General features: G+C 21.3%; 7 protein-coding genes across 7 annotated transcripts in view; 3 read left to right on the top strand and 4 right to left on the bottom strand. All coding sequences in view use genetic code 6, as the record gives it.

Moving 5' to 3' along the window:
• Window positions 1–813, top strand: part of TTHERM_000768570 (hypothetical protein) — a gene marked incomplete at both ends in the record, with an annotated part of 1,306 nt that extends 493 nt beyond the window's left edge. The window contains 4 exons of the mRNA XM_012797067.1: window positions 1–77; window positions 153–584; window positions 651–705; window positions 795–813. The exon at window positions 1–77 is cut by the window's left edge and continues 145 nt beyond it. Of these exons, the coding sequence (XP_012652521.1) occupies window positions 1–77; window positions 153–584; window positions 651–705; window positions 795–813 (583 nt within the window). The remainder of the gene's footprint in view (window positions 78–152; window positions 585–650; window positions 706–794) is intronic.
• Window positions 814–2,216: 1,403 nt separating this feature from the next.
• On the bottom strand, window positions 2,217–5,770 carry TTHERM_00768560 (transmembrane protein, putative; the record flags this gene model as incomplete). The annotated part of the gene is made up of 4 exons (XM_001013846.2): window positions 2,217–3,852; window positions 3,911–4,388; window positions 4,441–4,813; window positions 5,126–5,770. 4 exons carry the CDS (start codon window positions 5,768–5,770, stop codon window positions 2,217–2,219), a joined length of 3,132 nt encoding a protein of 1,043 aa, XP_001013846.2.
• A 1,044-nt stretch (window positions 5,771–6,814) lies between these two features.
• Window positions 6,815–7,120, bottom strand: TTHERM_000768553 (transmembrane protein, putative; the record flags this gene model as incomplete). Its single annotated transcript, XM_012797066.1, has 1 exon — window positions 6,815–7,120. The coding sequence occupies one exon, from the start codon at window positions 7,118–7,120 to the stop codon at window positions 6,815–6,817; it is 306 nt and encodes a 101-aa protein (XP_012652520.1).
• A 1,369-nt stretch (window positions 7,121–8,489) lies between these two features.
• TTHERM_000768551 (hypothetical protein) lies at window positions 8,490–9,464 on the bottom strand (the record flags this gene model as incomplete). Its single annotated transcript, XM_012797065.1, has 1 exon — window positions 8,490–9,464. One exon carries the CDS (start codon window positions 9,462–9,464, stop codon window positions 8,490–8,492), a length of 975 nt encoding a protein of 324 aa, XP_012652519.1.
• Window positions 9,465–11,043: 1,579 nt separating this feature from the next.
• Window positions 11,044–12,484, bottom strand: TTHERM_00768550 (hypothetical protein; the record flags this gene model as incomplete). The annotated part of the gene is made up of 3 exons (XM_001013845.2): window positions 12,269–12,484; window positions 11,847–12,224; window positions 11,044–11,793 (listed from the first exon to the last, which is right to left on the bottom strand). The coding sequence occupies exons 1-3, from the start codon at window positions 12,470–12,472 to the stop codon at window positions 11,044–11,046; spliced, it is 1,332 nt and encodes a 443-aa protein (XP_001013845.2). The 5' UTR covers window positions 12,473–12,484.
• A 976-nt stretch (window positions 12,485–13,460) lies between these two features.
• Window positions 13,461–14,099, top strand: TTHERM_000767560 (zinc carboxypeptidase family protein; the record flags this gene model as incomplete). The annotated part of the gene is made up of 2 exons (XM_012797064.1): window positions 13,461–13,578; window positions 13,654–14,099. The coding sequence occupies 2 exons, from the start codon at window positions 13,461–13,463 to the stop codon at window positions 14,097–14,099; spliced, it is 564 nt and encodes a 187-aa protein (XP_012652518.1).
• A 583-nt stretch (window positions 14,100–14,682) lies between these two features.
• On the top strand, window positions 14,683–18,438 carry TTHERM_00767550 (zinc carboxypeptidase family protein; the record flags this gene model as incomplete). Its single annotated transcript, XM_001013844.3, has 7 exons — window positions 14,683–14,766; window positions 15,198–15,322; window positions 15,378–15,696; window positions 15,753–15,882; window positions 15,941–16,465; window positions 16,522–16,814; window positions 16,870–18,438. 7 exons carry the CDS (start codon window positions 14,683–14,685, stop codon window positions 18,436–18,438), a joined length of 3,045 nt encoding a protein of 1,014 aa, XP_001013844.3.
• Window positions 18,439–18,441: the final 3 nt, after the last annotated feature.

Raw genomic sequence — 18,441 nt, 5'->3', positions numbered from 1 at the left:
TTCTCAAAAATTTATTGAATTTATATGCATCACCTAGGAATATCTAATTTACCAAATAGAAGAAGAAAAGCCATAGAGTACGCATGAGATAATTAGATTTGAGTAAAAAAGGTCTTTGAAAGTAAATAAAATATTTTTTTACCATAAAATAGAAACCGAACTTATAGAAAGAAATAAGATTGAAATGCATATATAAAATTTTGCAAGTTTCTTATTTTTAAATGGTATGTTTACTATTGAATCATATACATAGAGTGTTGAGATCGCTTCAATAGTTACATATTAGAAATCAATTGGAAAAAAATTGAAGAAGTAGTTAAATATAGTAGCAAGGTATAGAGATATTTAAACTACTTAAATAGGTTTAAACTTTCTTTTTAAAAGAGTTGCATCATTAAATTCATAAGTTCTGTAGAAAAAAAGTAACGTTAATATTGTGCATATTGTTAAGAATATACCTAGATATGAAGTAATTAATAAAATAACAGGCTTTTAATTGCAATTGCTACCATTATATTAAGTCAAAAATCCATAATAGCCACAACTTGAAATTCCTGAATTAATTTCAAGATTAGGTATGGAAAGTAACCATATATAAATTAGGAAGTATATTGTGAGTCTTTAGTTAATTGAATTTCTAATTTTTCTAGTCTTAAGCAACCATGATTTGAATTTAAAATATTTAGCAAAAGTAATCAATACCAGGTAAATAATATATGCATACATAAGAACTTAAACTATGATAAATGTGATAATAATCAATCTTTGTTAACCACCTATAAATAAAAAATAAGTTCCTGTAGAATATTCTGACATTAAGCTTAAAGTTTTCATTTTTTGTTCATTTTAAGATTCAAGAATATAAGTTTAAAAGATATATCCTAGTATTTGTAACATGTAGATCAAAGCCAAAAAACAAAAAAAATTCGCGTGGATGCTATATGTGTACTTGTCTTCTATAATTTCTAAAACTGTCTCAAAAAATAAACCAAGCGCACCTTTTTTATTTTTAGTTTGTATTTCACCATTTTTATTTTGTTTTTTTACTTCTACTTTTTTAGTATCCATAACTCACTATTTTACTAAACTTATTTACTTGATACTTATTTCTACTATTTTTGTTTGTTTGTTTATTAAATTACTAAATATATATATCTTTTTTTGTTTGTTTTTTAAGTAACTTAATTAATAAATTTAGTGCATGATATTAATAAGAAATGAGTAATCTGTATATATCTATATCTCTCTCATTTTAATCAATAAATAAATTTATTTCTTAATAAATCTACATCCTCAAATTTCATTCTAATTAGTTTTCTTTATATTTAACAAAATTATCTATTAATTTTATTAAATGCTTTTGATAATATTTCAAATTACAATTTACTCAAAGAAATTAAATGTGAACTTATTTAAAAGTAAATAGTAATTTTATAAATACATATTTTTCATTATTATTTTTTATTTAAAAAAACATTTTTTATTTAGGATATGAATTTTTCTGAATATTTGAATCAAGAATATCAATAAAATGCTAGGACTTTTTTAAAATTTAGAGATTTTGATATTAAAATGAAATATTAAAAATGTAATATTCATAAATCTGTAATCAAACAAAACAAAAATATCTTTCTATTCTTCTATTCGAAAATCAGCGCTTAAAATATAAGTTTAAAGTTTTTAATAAAAAAAATAAACAGTTTTAAAAAAGATATTATGTTTAAAAACCAAAAATATTTTATAAGTATTTCATTACTTTTAACTTTCAAGTATTTTTGTTTTTGAATTTTAAGGAGAAAAAAAATTTACAAAAAATGATACACATTTAATATATAAATAGTGTAATTTAATTTATATATTTTCAATAGATAAAATGATATACAGTAAAAACTTATAATTTCATATCTCTTACCAAATTCTTATTAATTTCCCAAAATTAAATTTAACAACCTTTTTTTTTGAAAAATCAGTAAACTAAAAAAGAACTTTATTTATGAGAGAACATATTAAATAAGTAATTGCTATTTTTAAAGGATAGAAGTTTCCTTATTATATTCTGAATAAATAATTAAATAGCTGAAAAAATAAATAAAATGAAAAAGTCTATTTAAAATTACACACAGATGATAATTATTAAATAATATTACTTTATTTTTAAAAAATAAATATAAAATATAAAAAAGAACAAATAAATATTTTTATCTATAAAAATATTTTCAACTCTTTGAATTACTCCTTTGATAGTAGTTGAGATACATTGAATTAACTAAAATTTTTCTATTAGAATATAACTTTTTCCAAAAATGAGAAATTCTTTACAATTAAATTTAATTTTTTTTTATATCAAAGCTAATTATTTTTAATTTGAATAAAAAATGGATCAATTTTTTAGCTTTTTGATTTTAAGATTTCAAGATTAAATCTAAAGCTGATCTATAATATTCAAAGATTATCTTTAATAAGTTATAGAAATTTAAAATGATGATAATAATTATCAAAACTAAGCGTCTATAATACTGAGCTTCTAATACATAAACTAATGTCTGCAATATCAAAGTAATTAAAGTCATTGTTTATAGCAAAACTTCTAAATTTTGAGATTGTTTTTATTAATATGGGTTCTGTTGTATTGTTATCTTTAAAAATATAAAGCAAATAAAGAGTATTAATTACCTTTAAATGATAGCTTGTATATCCAAATTTAAAATAATCATTATGATAAACCTTTAAAACATTTTAAGAATCTCCCAATAATAAAATTTTTATTTATATCCTTGAAAAATAAAATAATATGTTTAAATAAACTTAATGTTATTTTATTTCTTTTTTTAGAGGGCAGATTTTATTTTATCATTAAGTATTAATGGTATTACAATAGACCAAATTATAGTTAAAGGATAGACCATTCCAATCTAAAAAAGTGCATGCTCATAAGTCCAGCACTTTTAAAGATGATCATTAAGCATATAATAATAAGTTCCAACTTTTTTACAAACGCAAAGAGACACTAATAATTTTACAATTGAAGAATAATAGAAGAAGTAGATAAATATAAAATATGTCTTAATTTTATAGAATCTTTATATGTTTCTACTTAATAGATACCTAGAGCTTAAGACTAAACCAACTATAAATACAATTTAAGCAATTTACATTACTAATCTATTAAACCATAATTAGGATATTACCCAATCCTTATATATGCAATCTAAATTTGTATAAGTTATTTGAGAAGGATCACCACCAAGCTTATAAAAATTTCCTATAAAATCTGGAATATAATTGTAGATATCAATAGAAGATGAGAATATTTATAAGTAGTGAAAAAATATCTTTAAAATAATTCCAGTCTAAAATCCTCTTAATTTAGTTTTGCTCAAAAATAGTATCTCCATTTTTCTTAAATATTCAATTTTTATAATTAAAATATTGCTTTGTATTTAGCTATTTACACTAATCACAATGTAAAATGTATAAAATCCAATTATTATGGCCAAATAGAAATATAATTAGACTATTTTACCACATTCATAACATTCTTTACCTTTTTAAGCGTAGTTTACTCCCCAATATATTCCTTTATAATCACAAGAATTACATAAAGGACCAATATAACCTTAAATGCATCCATTAATCTAGTTTTAATTTGTTTCACTGCATCCTAGCATCTCGCATAAGTAAATAATATCTGTTAACTTTGATTCTCTCCAATAATTGTCTTGTAGTATGATTTAATTTGAATAACATTATTTTGCATAAATATTTGAGCATTTTTAGCATTAAACTAGGAAACTTGATATCCCTTAGTTTGGGTCTGCTAATGAGTATGTTCCAGGCATGCACTAATCACACCTTTTTAAGTGTAAAAATGGTTAAATATTCATTTTTAATATACAATAAATATTATTACGAAATATATCCTTGTTTTGGATACAAAACTTCTCCTATTTAGCATTTCCTAAAGTTGAGATCTAAATCTATAATAAGCTATTATCCAAAAAATTGTGATATCAAAATTAATTAGAAATCAGTGGTTTTAAAATTTCCAGCTGTAATATTAAGCTAAAATAGATTTATAGTTTTTATATATTGTAACTCTTACCCGAGTATAATAGTTAAATTAGTTATTTCAGATGAATTTGCTATTGATATTTTATAATTTTCTAACTCTTCTTTTATGCTCGGAGAAAACTAATTAATTTAATCTGCAATATTAAAATTTAGCATTTCATTTTATTCATCGAAAAATTATACATAAATGGGTTATTTAGTATAATTTCCACTTTAAAAGTTCTTTATTATTATTTTATTATAAACTTATTTAGTTTAATGATTTACTTTTAGTAATTTTTTAGGATATGAGCCTAAATTATTTCCATAAAATTTTCCTATTTTTAAAAAATTTTAAATGTTAAAAATAAATAAAAAAATGTTTGTTACCTTTATTTTCATATATTTAACTAAATTTATCTATCTTTAAGCTATTTATCTAATTATAATAGATTCCACCTCCAATATATGCAATATTATGAATTATGTTAGTAAATTATATTTTTAAATAAGAATTGTCTGAATAAATAGCTCCACCTCTCTCTTTTTTAGAAACATTATTTTTAAATATACAATTGTTTATGTAAATTTTAGAGTTTGAAGAAAATATTGCTCCTCCTGAATTTTCCAAGGCTTAGTTTAATACAAAATTTGTATTTTAAATCAGAGATTGTTAAATTTTATATAAATAAATTGCTCCTCCATCACCAAAAGCTGAATTCTCTGTGAATAAAGTATCAATTACCTACAAATTTTTACAGTCCTATAAATTTAATATACTCTAATTATCTATAGTTAAAGACTATGAGCTTTGTAAAATGTTGCTATTTAATTTAAATGTGCAATTTTGGATAAGTATTTTCTCCCCAAAATTTATTGATAATACAGAAGGATATTAATAAGAAGAAATATTTTAAAATTTAACATCAAATATCTACATTAGTTTAACGCCTTAATTATATATTGTTGTAGATTATTTTTTTAATTCAATGTTCGTAAACTCAGATTGACTAATATTCAAATATTATTTAGAGTATAAGTTCATAATATTGCTTTAAAAGTGTAGGTTATTTACTATTAGCTTCTTTATTGTTGATAATTTATTTCCTAAATTAATTGCAGGTTCTTAAACGTTAGAGTGTAAATTAGTAATATTAATATTGTTTGCATAAAAAGTATTGCTGTTTTGAATTGTATTTAATCCTACCTCAAAATAATTTAAATTTAATAAGGCAACATTATAACAATATGATATAGTTAAATTTGAAAGATTAGTTGTATCAATTCCTCCAAGATTTAATAAATACTTATCAGATTAGCCTTATAAAGAGTTAAATGTGGGGTCTAAATAGTTTTAAATTGGATTTTCAATAACATCTTAAACTGATAAAGTGTTTATCTGAGTAAATTATAAATTTACCAAAGTAAGCTGATCTATTAATGATATTTATATAAATTATAAACTCTCAATTTATTTAACGACAATATTTTTTATGTCTACGTTTTTCCCATATGTTACTAAAATCACTGGTATATCTTATTTCGAATTGCTAAAGATTGAATTTGTAATCTATAAAGAATAAAAAAGTTAAAAGTTGATCATTAAACCTGTGAAATTGACAAATCCTAAATTCACTGAACCATCAAACACAGTATTGTTAAATTGTACATTTTAAACTTAGAAAAAATTGAATAGATATGGATTTAAGTCTATCTTCATGCTATTCGATGGTTTAATTCTATTATTTAATACTTAAGTCGTATTTATTATTACACTTTCACATTTTTTTGCAATAATTAATCCTTACAAAAAATTATTTTATTTAATTATTACATTCTACACTTAGAGGTTTTATAGATTATTAATTGTAAACATCGTTTGATAGAAATTACTTTCACTTATTGTGAGATTTTTTATTATAAGATTTGAAACCCCGTCTATTAAAACAAAGCTAGTATCTGACTAAAAAGTTATATTTTATAGTTCCAAATTATTTATAATAACATTTGTGATATTAGAAAATATTAAGTTTGAAGTAATTATTTAGTCTTTAAATGTTATTTCATTAATAATTAATTAATCATATGAATTTAAATAGATAGATCCACTCTACTAGCTAAATTAGATAGTCATATTAGAAAGTTAAAGCTTTTACAATTACTTATATAAATTAAAGTTGAGTTATTAACTATTTGTCATGTTAAATAACAGTTACATACTGCTTATTTTTAAATTTTTAAACAAATTTGATATAAATTTGGTTGATGATATTTCTATTTAATTTTGTTAGTTATTGGTTAAGTTTTAGGTTGCATATATCTCTACAATATCTTTGCTTTTTATATGGTCGATCATTACTGGGAACTAACTTCTATTTTAATTAATAAAGTATTTTTAATCTATAAATATTAAATGAATCTTATTTTACATAATTTAGGCAGACTGATAATAAATTTGATATCTAAGAATATCTTGCCTTGACGATTGTGAGGACTGCTTAATGATGTGCTTTAAAAAAATAATTAATTTTAAAAATAAATAATAAAAAAAATACTTTGTAATTATCCTTAAAGCTTGATATATTAACTACTTCTAAACTATAATCTTGATATTTTGCTATCTAATACTTAAATTGCTTAGATTGATAATTTAGTGATGCTTAAAACAAATTAAAATCAGAAACTCCATAAATTTTTAGTTAAATTAACCCGTTACTTTTCTAGGAAATGCTATAATTGTAAATTATAGGATTATAAATGTTAGTCAGAGATTATATTTTATTCTTAAAATTGTAATTAATTTCGTATATTTCAAGTTAGTTATATGATAGTTATATTATAAATACGTTATTATTTAGGTATGTTATATCCTAAATAGTAAGGTTAGAACTTACTTTATATTTTATACTCTGAACAAATATGATATTAGTATCGTAGATAAAAGCTGCAAATGGACATATATGATAGAAGTAATTTTTTTCTACTTTTATTTAAGTATTATCAGAACAGGGTAAAACGAGCTATTTGATTTGAAGAGCATATGAAACTTCATTAATAGTTTCTGTTTCATATATTTTCCAATACTGGGCAAATAAATTATCTTACATTGTCATGATATAAATGCTGTTAATATCGTTAAATTATTATTCATGAAAAATCTATCTTATTTAAATTTATTCTTCTAATTAAAAATTATAATATTTATACTTATTACTATTTTAATTAAAATTAAATATTTATAAAATGGTCACCCCTTATACAATTTATTGAATAATAAGATAATTTTTCATCTTAAGATCAATTATTTATCCCTATTATTTATAATTAATTTTATTTTGATTGAATTGCAATATATTTATATACTTTTAAAATTCAATAAATAAATAAATACATTTGATTCTGTGAAAGGAATTTTCATCTCAAGCACTGTATCGTAAATATAAAATGATATGTTTTTGTTAAGATTTGTAAATTCTATACCTATCTATCTTTCATTGATAAAGGCTATTTTATTTATTTAAAGTTCATCATCTTTTATCAGATTAAACTATTTCTAGTTTGAACTATAAACATATATTTACTAATTTAAATTGGTAAATATGAGCTTATTATATTTATTAGAAATGTAGATATTTTATACATTAGAAAGTTAAAAATTTGAAAGCACTTTTAAAGGGGATAATTATAGCATAATATAATCTGTTTTTCGAATGCAAATAATTAAATTATCTTCACTAAAATCTATAATTTAATAACTTTCTATATTTGATAGATTATTTTATTAATCTATTTATAAATTTTCTTTAAAACTTTAGGAGATACTATCATAGGCTGTTAGATATTTTATATCATTATTTATTATTATTATCTTTTCATTATTTACTCCAGCTAAAGTATACTAATTAACTGGAGCTAATTTTACTCTTTAAGATTTATAAAAAGAGTAATTAATATCAATTTAATAAACTGTATCTATCTAGATAAATGTTAACACTGATAAGTGATAGTTATAATTAAATTTAAGCTTATTGTATGATAAGTTATCAGATATTAAATCTACTTGAAAGCTTTTAAACTAAACATTTCCTATATAGCTTAGTAAATAAATCTATGCTGAAACACTTTCAGTGATAACAAGTATACCCAACTAGCTATCTATAAATATGCTTTTGGTTGTTAGATCAATATTTAAAGGTATTGATTATAATTAATCATTCAATAATTTGAATACAACAATTGTATTTTATTGCCTAAAAATTTAAATCTATTAATAACAAAAAAATATTGCTTTTAAATTTAAAATATTTTATAGAAAATAAATACCTAATTTATAGTGTCACTCCCAACAAAAATGAAATCGTTTCCAATAACTATTGACTATATTAATTTAAAAGAATCTAAATGAAGTACAAGAAATTCTGTTTCATATTAAATATATATCAAATCATTCTAATAATCAATATTAAATTGTTTGTGTTAGCTATGTATTTAGAATGAATTAATTAATATAACTTCATTTTTTTTAATGTTTATTGAATACTAAGCTATTTATTGTTGTTAAAAAAGGATTATTTATTCTTTATTTTTAACTATATCAGTAGCAAAAAAATTGTATTAAGTAATTTAAAAACCTTGTTGGTCAAATATCGTAAACATATTTTATGAAATTGATAATAAGTAATAATCTTATTATTCTTTCCATATTAGCGAAATTAAATACCCTTACATCCTTTAAGCTGTATCTTTTAGGTTTTCTAAATTTTAATTTATTATTACTTAACGATTAGAGCCATCAATTACCATAATTAAAAAAAAATCCTCAAATCTTAATACTTTATAAGACTTTATTTATCTTATATTTATTGATTTACCGGTTTATACATCTGCAGCAACAAAAGATCCAAACGTACCTAAATTTATTGACATATATATATAAGAATTTTCTACAAGATTAGTAAACTAAGCACTAGATGACCATGACTTTTCTGTATAAAAAATTACTTAATTTAATGTTAATTAAAATAATAAAAATTACTAAATTATTTTAAGGACCCATCTATTAAAGACTAAATAATTACTATATTTGTGCTATACTCGGAAAATACTTATTAAACTTAATTTGCTGTTACTTATGAAGATTTATACTTAAAAAAGACATTTTAATTCACGCTGAAGGATGTTTAATATACATATAATTGGTTATATGGATATTGCATGAATAATATATAATTCTTGTAATACATTACGTTACCAACATTTTTATTTATATTAATTTGAGCATTCTCATGTCCATCAAATATAATAGAATTATATTTATCCTAATTTATTAATAAAATTTTTAGTATTTAAAATTTATTTTTTTTATTTGTAAAAATAAATAAGATAGGGGAGAGGAAGGGATTTATATGCAACATTTTTACTTTATATTATAAATTCTAAATTAATTGAAAACAAAGTAATTTGTTTATATTTATTAGATAAATACCCATCTTAATTTATTAATTTTTTTAAATATTTATGAATTAGCTAAAATTAAATTTCTTCTTTTTAAAAATATTATTTATAAACTTTTTAAATTTTTTAATTATGATTATTCAAAAATAGTTAATTAGAACAAATGATAATAATTTTAAAGTTAATTACATTTATAAATCTGATAATCAAAAGAGAGCTAGAATTTTAAATAGGCTCAACATAGCTTATTTCATCATAAAAAGTTACTTATTAATATTAGAAATAGGGATAAGACATATCAAGGTATTTTAGAGTCTTCTTATTAATTTAAATAACGTAGTTAGAAACTGCTTATTCATATTATATTTCATTTAACTATAAAGGATAAAAATTAACAAATTAATTTAGATTTAATTTTATTAGTGGTTAGGAGTTGACATTATTAGCTTAAATTTGTTCTATACAAACTATCAATAGATGTTTAAATAAATAATATTTACTTATATTATACAATTAAGTATCAATAATTGTATTACTATTATCATTAAATAATTGCATTATTTTAATACTCCCATCATCAACTAATAGTGTTTCAGAGTTTATGATCTAAACATTTTTAAAATACAAAAATTATTCAGTTAGCAACTAGCAATTATATTAAAAAATTGTAAAGTATAGGCCACTGTTTTTAAATACTATCAGGTTATTTTCAATTTAAACATCTGTAAAGCAATAATCTTCATAGTTAGGATTATTAGAAAACTAAATAATGCATTCTTATTTAGAATTTGGAGTGAAAGTAATAAGCTAAAGTTAGAAACAGTTTTAAGGATCTTCTTAATTGATTAAATACAAACTTCCATCCACAGATACAATTTTTTTTATATCTTAAAAATTAGTTTATTATTTTTGTAAATTGAGTAAATTTATCTAAAATAGAGTTTGATCTGCAAATATAAACAACTGCTAATAGAATATCAAACTTTAAAATATATCAGATTCAGTTTATTCTCTAAAAAGTATTTAATAATCATCGTTTTAACCAATAATTAAATATTCTCTATCATATAAAATGACAAGCAGTGTGATTTAATTTCTGTTATCATTAAAATATAATGTGCTTTATATTTATTTGTTAATCTTTATTTAGTTATTGCTTTGAGTAAAGGGTTATAGTAAAAGTCCATTTTAGTCTTATTAAAAATATTGAAGGGCATAAATAGTATTATAAGTACTAACAAATATTTGGTTATTATGATAGAAAACTGTATTTATCATTGATAAAAAAGGAGCATTATATATCTATTTAGATATCTACGACCCATCTTCAGAATTTAGATAGACTACAATTTATTAATCAAAAACTGTTATAACACAGTAATCATATATTAAGTATTTTATGCTTTATTCTAAACAAAAAGTAGCAATCATTTAACTGTTTTTCCATAATTATATCTCTAATTTAATTAAAAAATAAATAAATTAATACAAAAGAATTAATAAAATAACAACAATAATAAAAAAATGGTTTTACCTTAATCAAAAATCAAGTATATTAAATCCTACAGATTGGTTGTTTAAATTTTTTATCCTTTTAACTACTATTTTAAAACTTACTAAAAAATTAAATTAATGATTTGAAATCATAAATATTATAAAAAATACATCTCCTAAGTTGTAGCGAATTTAATTTGAAGAGTCTACTTATTTTTATAGTTTGTAAACTAAAAGTTCTTGTTAAAAAGTATCTTCGTTATTTTAAAATGTAAAAATTAAGCTTTAAGTAAGAATCGATTTAATTATGATAGGCTTGAGTCTATTACTTGAATTAATTTAATTATAAGCTGTAAATAAAGGATTTGTTAAGTAAAAATTATTTGAACTATCTTGAAATAAAACAATTCCTTCAGTTTATAAAAAACAAAAGTTATTTATTTCATTAGCTGTTTATATTTTTTTTATGGATTAATCATCTATTGAAAATATAATTAGGTTTTTTTATCTACTTAATATAAAATATTAGGTTGTAAACAAAGCTTAATCTACAATATCATCATACTAAGCAATTATATTTTATTAATATGAGGCTAGATCAATATAAATCAAAGTATTTAATACATAATCTTTGAAGTATTCTGATTAATCACAGTGCTAGATTTGGACATATAATTTGGCTTATTTCTCATCAGCCATTATCTATGTTATTGGAGCTTGCATATCAAGTAAGTTTATTGCAGACATTGTTTTATAATCATAAAATACAATATATTGTAAAGTTCTTCCAATAACCTTATTATTAAAAAAGTATTATTAATTCAAAAATAATTAAGACAAAGTATTACTATTTTGTGATTTAAAATCTCTAAGACAATTATTTCTACTATTTATTCATTCAGATCATCTCTAAGAGAGGAATATTAAAAATCAAATGAATCCTAATCTTATGTTAAACCATTTTATTCTCTGCTGTAATCAGAAAGTAAAAATCCATCTAAGGAACATTTTTAGATAGTATTATCATATATTCCATTAAATTAGGAACATAACACATTTTTGCATATTCCATCATCATTTAAAATATATCCATCTCTACAAACAATGCAAACATTTTGCTAATTATACTTTAAACAATTTATATCAGAAAAATTATAGCACTAAAAACTGTTCAAGCCTTTTAATAAGCTAGTTCCGCAGTCGCTTAAGCATTGTCCCTATTCATTCTTAAATATTTCTGTTAATATATTAAACTTTTTAAAATATTTACTAGATAATAATCCTGCTAGCATTAAATACAATTATTATTTGAAGAACAAAGAGCGCAGTTTTTGGAGCAATATAGACACTAATTTCCATTGCTATCAAAGTAAGAATACACATCTCTGCATACATCAGGAATAGGTATATATGAATTAATCTAACTTACAAATTAGACTAAAACCATAATGAGCAAATAATTTTTTTAATTCATAAAGTATATTTGTAGGTAGATCTTTAATATTTTTAAAAAACTAATAAAAAATAAACAATTAGTTAGGCTTAAAGTTACTTTTAACAGATTAAAGTTTAATATTTTAATACAAAGTTGCTTTTTATATGTTTATAACTTTTGTGATCTTGTGTTCTGCTTTATTTTACTTAAATTAATTCAAAACTATATTTAGTTTGCAATGAGTTTATATAAAAATTATCTTTTTTTCTTCATTAAATCCAGACACCTTGTTTCATTATATGCAAATAATCCATTTTTTTAAAGTCATTATAAAAAAAAAATAAAAGTACTATTTTTTTACTGAAATAAAATTGCTTTTTAACATTTTCTTAATACTTTGAATATAATTTTAAATTTAAATAAATATATTTTTTTTCTTTAACTTTAAAAAAATTTAAGCAAAAAATTTTTATTTTTATGAAATTATATTATTTTCTGATAATGTTTGATATATATCAATATAATAAAAAAATTTTTTAATAATCTTAATATAAATTTAAATTGATTTAAACAGTAAAAATGATGGAAGTAAGTTGTGGTAAAAATGTAATTTATAAATATTTTTTGTATAATAAAAAATAAATAGTTAATTTATATCTATGAAGTATTTAAATTTTTCGATTGTTATTCATAAATTGATATATATAAATAAGAATTTGTTTGGTGTAAAATCAAAATTCAATTTTTATTTCGTTGAATACTAATGACTTCTGAAAATTTATTTTGTCCAATCATAAATTAATATTAAATTTAAAATCAATAATTCATTAATGAGAGGTGTAAAATATTTGTTTATTTGTTTATATACACTCTTTTGTTTATTTATTTAATAATTTAGTTTTCTTATTAAAATAGCGAAATCACTTCTAAGCTTTATTAAAGTCTCTTTGATTTATATAAATAAATCTTTACGATAAGAATTGATTTAGATTGCTTTAATTAGTATTTAACAGCTTAATTTGAGAAAATGTTCTCTTAAGGTAATATTACTTAGCGAGAGAACACAGATATTTCAATCTCATAATCTTAAACAAAACTTGATTCTAATATCCATTAATAAAAGTTAAAGAGTGATTCTAGCTTAGGTAAAATTAATTCTTTCATCAATTAAATAACCAAATTTTTTTTTAAATTGATGATTTCGTTTTTCTGATAAAAAGGCGAAGAAAGATCAAAAATTGTAAGCAATAGTAGCATATAAATAGAAAAATATAAAAAGGACTCTTCAGAATAGCTTAAAATAATTGATGATTAGGATAATGGAATTAAATAAAAGCTTGTTAGCATTAATCATAAAACATAAAAATCAAGTTCATTAATAGATAGATCATTATCAAAAATAAGAATTAAAAGTTAAATTTAATCAGATGAGAGTGAAGAAGGATTTGAGGACTCTTAAGAATTGAAAAAAAGTATTGATTCAGTAACAGAAGGATAAGTAAAAAATACTACTGGAGATGAGTTTTCAATTTAAAGTATCAAAATATTGATTGACAATCGCTAAAAAAATTTTTATTTTAGATACAGAAACAAGAGTCCGCAAAAAGTAAACAGACAGATTACCTCCTCCTCCACTAATAGACTAATAATATTCATTAGTACCTGATATGATAGCAGGGTAATCTTTTTGAGATTTAGTAAAACTCAATTTTAGGATATTTAAAACTTACTTAAAATTATTATAAAATAAGATGGAGACCTAAATTTAGCAATGATACAACTCTTCCTCCTCCTATCCCTTTGTGTTTTGATGATGAAAATTTAGATTATATAATCGAAAAATTACTAAAAACTTAAAGATATACTATATTATATTTAGGTTTCAGACCTAAAACTAGTTATGATATTCATAGAGAATTTAGTGGCAAGCCTAATAGTTATAATTTTAAATATGGGAATATTTTATTGTAGAAAAATGTACTAAGCTAATTTAATGTTCATATTGAAACTGAAAATTTTTAGTAGTAATAGTAGTAGTAGAACAGAGATTTTAATACATCTAATATAATTTAGAATGAAGATTTATCTAGAAAAAGACCATTTTTAGGAATGAATCCATAGTACCCTATCAATAAAATGAAGTTTGATTCTATGTTTGAAGGAGGAAACCTTGATTGTGTCATAAAAATATCTGATTATGAGTATGATTTGTATATGAGAGTAGACTCTAATACAAAAGGGCATCTCTAATGGTATAATTTTAAAGTTTTTAATACTAAAAAAGGAGAGAAAGTTAGATTCAACATTCAAAATTTCACTAAAAAGAGATCTTTGTATTAAAGAGTTTTATATTATTTTTTTTCTTTTATCAAAAGAATAAGCTTATAAGTTAATAAAATATTTTTAATAATCATGACGATAAATATTAATTTTATTTATAACAGAAAAAATTTGAATAATAACTCTAACATTTCAAATATAATCAATATTTAGAATTTTTTCAAGTAAAAAATAAAAGTTTTCTTAAAAAAATATACTAGTTTTAATTAAAAATATTAGTAAGTACCAGATTTTATTTGTTAGATTATCTTCATCAGCCCTAAATATTTTTTTTTTTGAATAATTGACAATCAATTTATTTTAGATAATTTAAAAATTAATTAATTTCATTTTAAATTTAATTATTTTATTTGATAAGATATTAACTTATTTGTTATTCTTTTTTTGATTTTATTTTTATTAACTTAACTATTAATAATAAAAGGGTTTGAAGCCTTTTGTAAAATCAAAAGAGGCTTAAGAGAGAAAAAAGATAGAATGGCATTAGTCTGGAACTAATATACAATACTAAGAAAGGCGAATTTTAAAATACGATTATAAAATAAGCAGGTAAAAATAAATTAACTTTAAAAAAATTATTTATTTTTAAATTTATTATATTAAGAAAGACTTACTATATTCTATCCTTTGAGTATTAGTTTGAATACGATGACGATGAAGTCTAATTTGCTTAAATTCAGCCTTATACATACAGTTATTTGATCAATATGCTGAAGCCTGTAATCTATAATTAATTAAATGATGATTGTAAAAATTCTTATTTATAAGAATCTACTATTTGCAAATCGCTTAGCGGAATACCTGTATAAATGCTAAGTATAACTGACTACTTAGACTAAAGTTTGAATCTAAGTTTGAGGAAAGTAGTTGTAATTATTGCTCGTATGCATCCTGGAGAGGCTCCAGGTTCTTGGATGTGTCATGTAATTATAAACCAGCCACCAAAATCAATTATTTTAATTTATTTAAAAAATATTAGGGACTAATAGAAAGTTTGTTAAGTTAAAATGCAGAAATTTAATAAATAAGAAAGAAGGTTATATTTAAAGTGATCCCAATGATGAATCCCGATGGAGTAATTATTGGTAACTATAGAACAGGATTAGCAGGTAAAATAAATAAAATAAAATTTGATAGTAAAATTGTATTTTAAATTAAATAAAATAGGTCTTGATTTAAATAGATAATTTGGAGATAATAATTTAACAGGTGTCACAAACTAGCTTTTTCCATCTGTATAAGCATTAAAGAATTTAATTAGAGATTTGAAAGAATAATATGGAAAAAATATGCTTGGTTTAATTGATCTTCATGGCCATTCAGTTAAGAAGAATATATTTACATTTGGGCCTTATTATCCTCCTACAGATTTTCGATATTATAGATCAAAATTTATCCCTAAATTATTAGAAAAAGTTTCATAATACTTTAGATTTTACTCTTGTATTTATAATTCATAAAAAGCTAATAAATCTACAGCTAGAGTTTCCTTTTTAAACAAATATAATTTAGAAATTTGTTATACCATAGAAGGAACATTTGGACTATATTACAATTCAGAAACTAAATCTACTGAATACATGAATACAGTAGATTGGATTAATTTTGGAAAGTAGCTCCCTCTTGCATTAAAATAATATATAGAAATGATGGAGACTTATAATGTTATAAAAGAAGCATAAGATTAAAAGAGTAAATACAAATTAATTTTTCTTTTTTTGTTTAATATTTTTTTTATTTTATAAAAGCTTAACAAGAAAGAAATGCATCTCCCTTGAAAAGGAATAATAACTTATCGCCTATTAGAATTAACTCTATAACTAAAATAAAACAATTTTAAACATCAAGAGATATTTCAGAATAAGGCGACTTTATTCCATTTGACGAAAGTTAGGTTTACAATCTCGGAGGCTTACTAAAAGAGATATAAAACGATGAGTTAAAAATAAATAACTAATCTGATTAATAGGAAGAAGCTGATAGTTCTGATTAATATTCAGATAATTTGGCTGATTCAGAACCTTCTGATGAAGATATTCCAGTATTTATTAGTTAGTTTTTAATGTATTAATTCAAATATATTTTTAAAAAAATAGAGCATATAAAGAAGCAAACTCTTTTAGAATATAGACAATTATTAAAAGAATTTCATGAAATTCATCACTGGAAAGAAAAAAAAAGAGTAATTAATTATTTAAGGAGGAGAAGAGAAGAGAGATAAAATAATCACTCATAAGTTAAAGAGATCAGCAATTAGTGAAGATACTAGAGAATAAGAAGCTTAAAAGAAAAAGAAAAAAAGTAAAAAGAAGAAGAAAGACTAGTCCCTCGTTCTATAGAAAGAAGATTTAATTATGAAGGATAATAGCGATATATAAAAATCAATGAAAAGATTAGATAACATAAGATAAAGCTAAAAAAAGTTAAATCTTTAAAATGATTTAAAATTTTCTGAATTATCTTCTATTGGATAATATTAGAGATCTCTACCCTATATTGAAGATGAAAACTATGAAGAAAGTGCATAAAATATGTTTTTAGCAGACTTAAAGAAAAAGAAAAAGGCTAGAATAAAGCTAAGGATATCTTAAAATAATTCAATGATAGAAAGCTAAAATGATAGTATAAGTTACAATCCTGGATAAAATATTAGAAGTTCATACTTGGATGACGAAGATGAGTAAATTGATCAATATAAAATAATGCATCTAAGCAGAAAATATCAAAGTAATTAGAGTCCAGATTAACTCAAAAATAAAAGTTCACCTTTTAGGAAACAAGATAACGATTAATTATATTATTAATATCCAGACTAATAAAATTAAAATGAGATAGATTTTAATAATTAAGCAATGTTTTATTAGTTAAAAAATAATTTACCCCATTATTATAAAAGAATACCAAAAAATAGAGTTCCTTTAAAGTTAAATATAATCTGTGATAAGTTTCAAACAGGTTCATAAAAATAGCCATAGTAATAACAATAATAATAGTAAAAATAATAATAGTAATAACTTTAAAATTCTTTTTAATAGGAATAATAAATGCAAAAGCAGCCTTTATATGGTGCTGAATAACCTAGAAATTATTATAATTTAAATATAAACCATAACACTCCTAAACCTTAAAATCTAAATAACACATCTACAAACATTAATTATGAATATTAAAATCCTCCATCTCCTATTTACAATTAGAGAGTACACGAAAATTTATATAATTAAATTATTTAAAGTGCAATAAAAGGAAATATAACTCATAAAAGTGAGAATAAATAAAATTAATTTAATAGTGAAACCAGCAGTCCAAATAAACCACCAATATCAATTAATGAACTCAAATTACCAATAATTTAAAATAAGCATACTCGAGCATTTTCGAACAACTAAAATAATATGTCCAATAGAAATAGTAAAACAATTAACATATATTAAATGCCGATTATGGAGTAAGCAGGGGTGGACAAAATTGATTTTGATATGTTTAAAAAAGAAATTATGAGATTCAAGCGTGGTTCTCATTTGTCTAAGCCTTAGTAACCAGAATCTAAAATAATTTCTTCTCATAACACTTATTCTGTTTCACCTAACTAGCATAGAGCTTCTTCTCAAAACATTTAATAATAATCATAAATAATACCATAATTTCCTTAATTTTTAAACTGAATA

The sequence above is a fragment of the Tetrahymena thermophila genome (genome assembly GCF_000189635.1).
Source record: "Tetrahymena thermophila SB210 genomic scaffold scf_8254670, whole genome shotgun sequence".
NCBI lineage: Eukaryota > Ciliophora > Oligohymenophorea > Hymenostomatida > Tetrahymenidae > Tetrahymena > Tetrahymena thermophila.
Note: the sequence above shows the minus strand (reverse complement) of the source record. Positions and strands in the feature narration are given on the sequence as shown.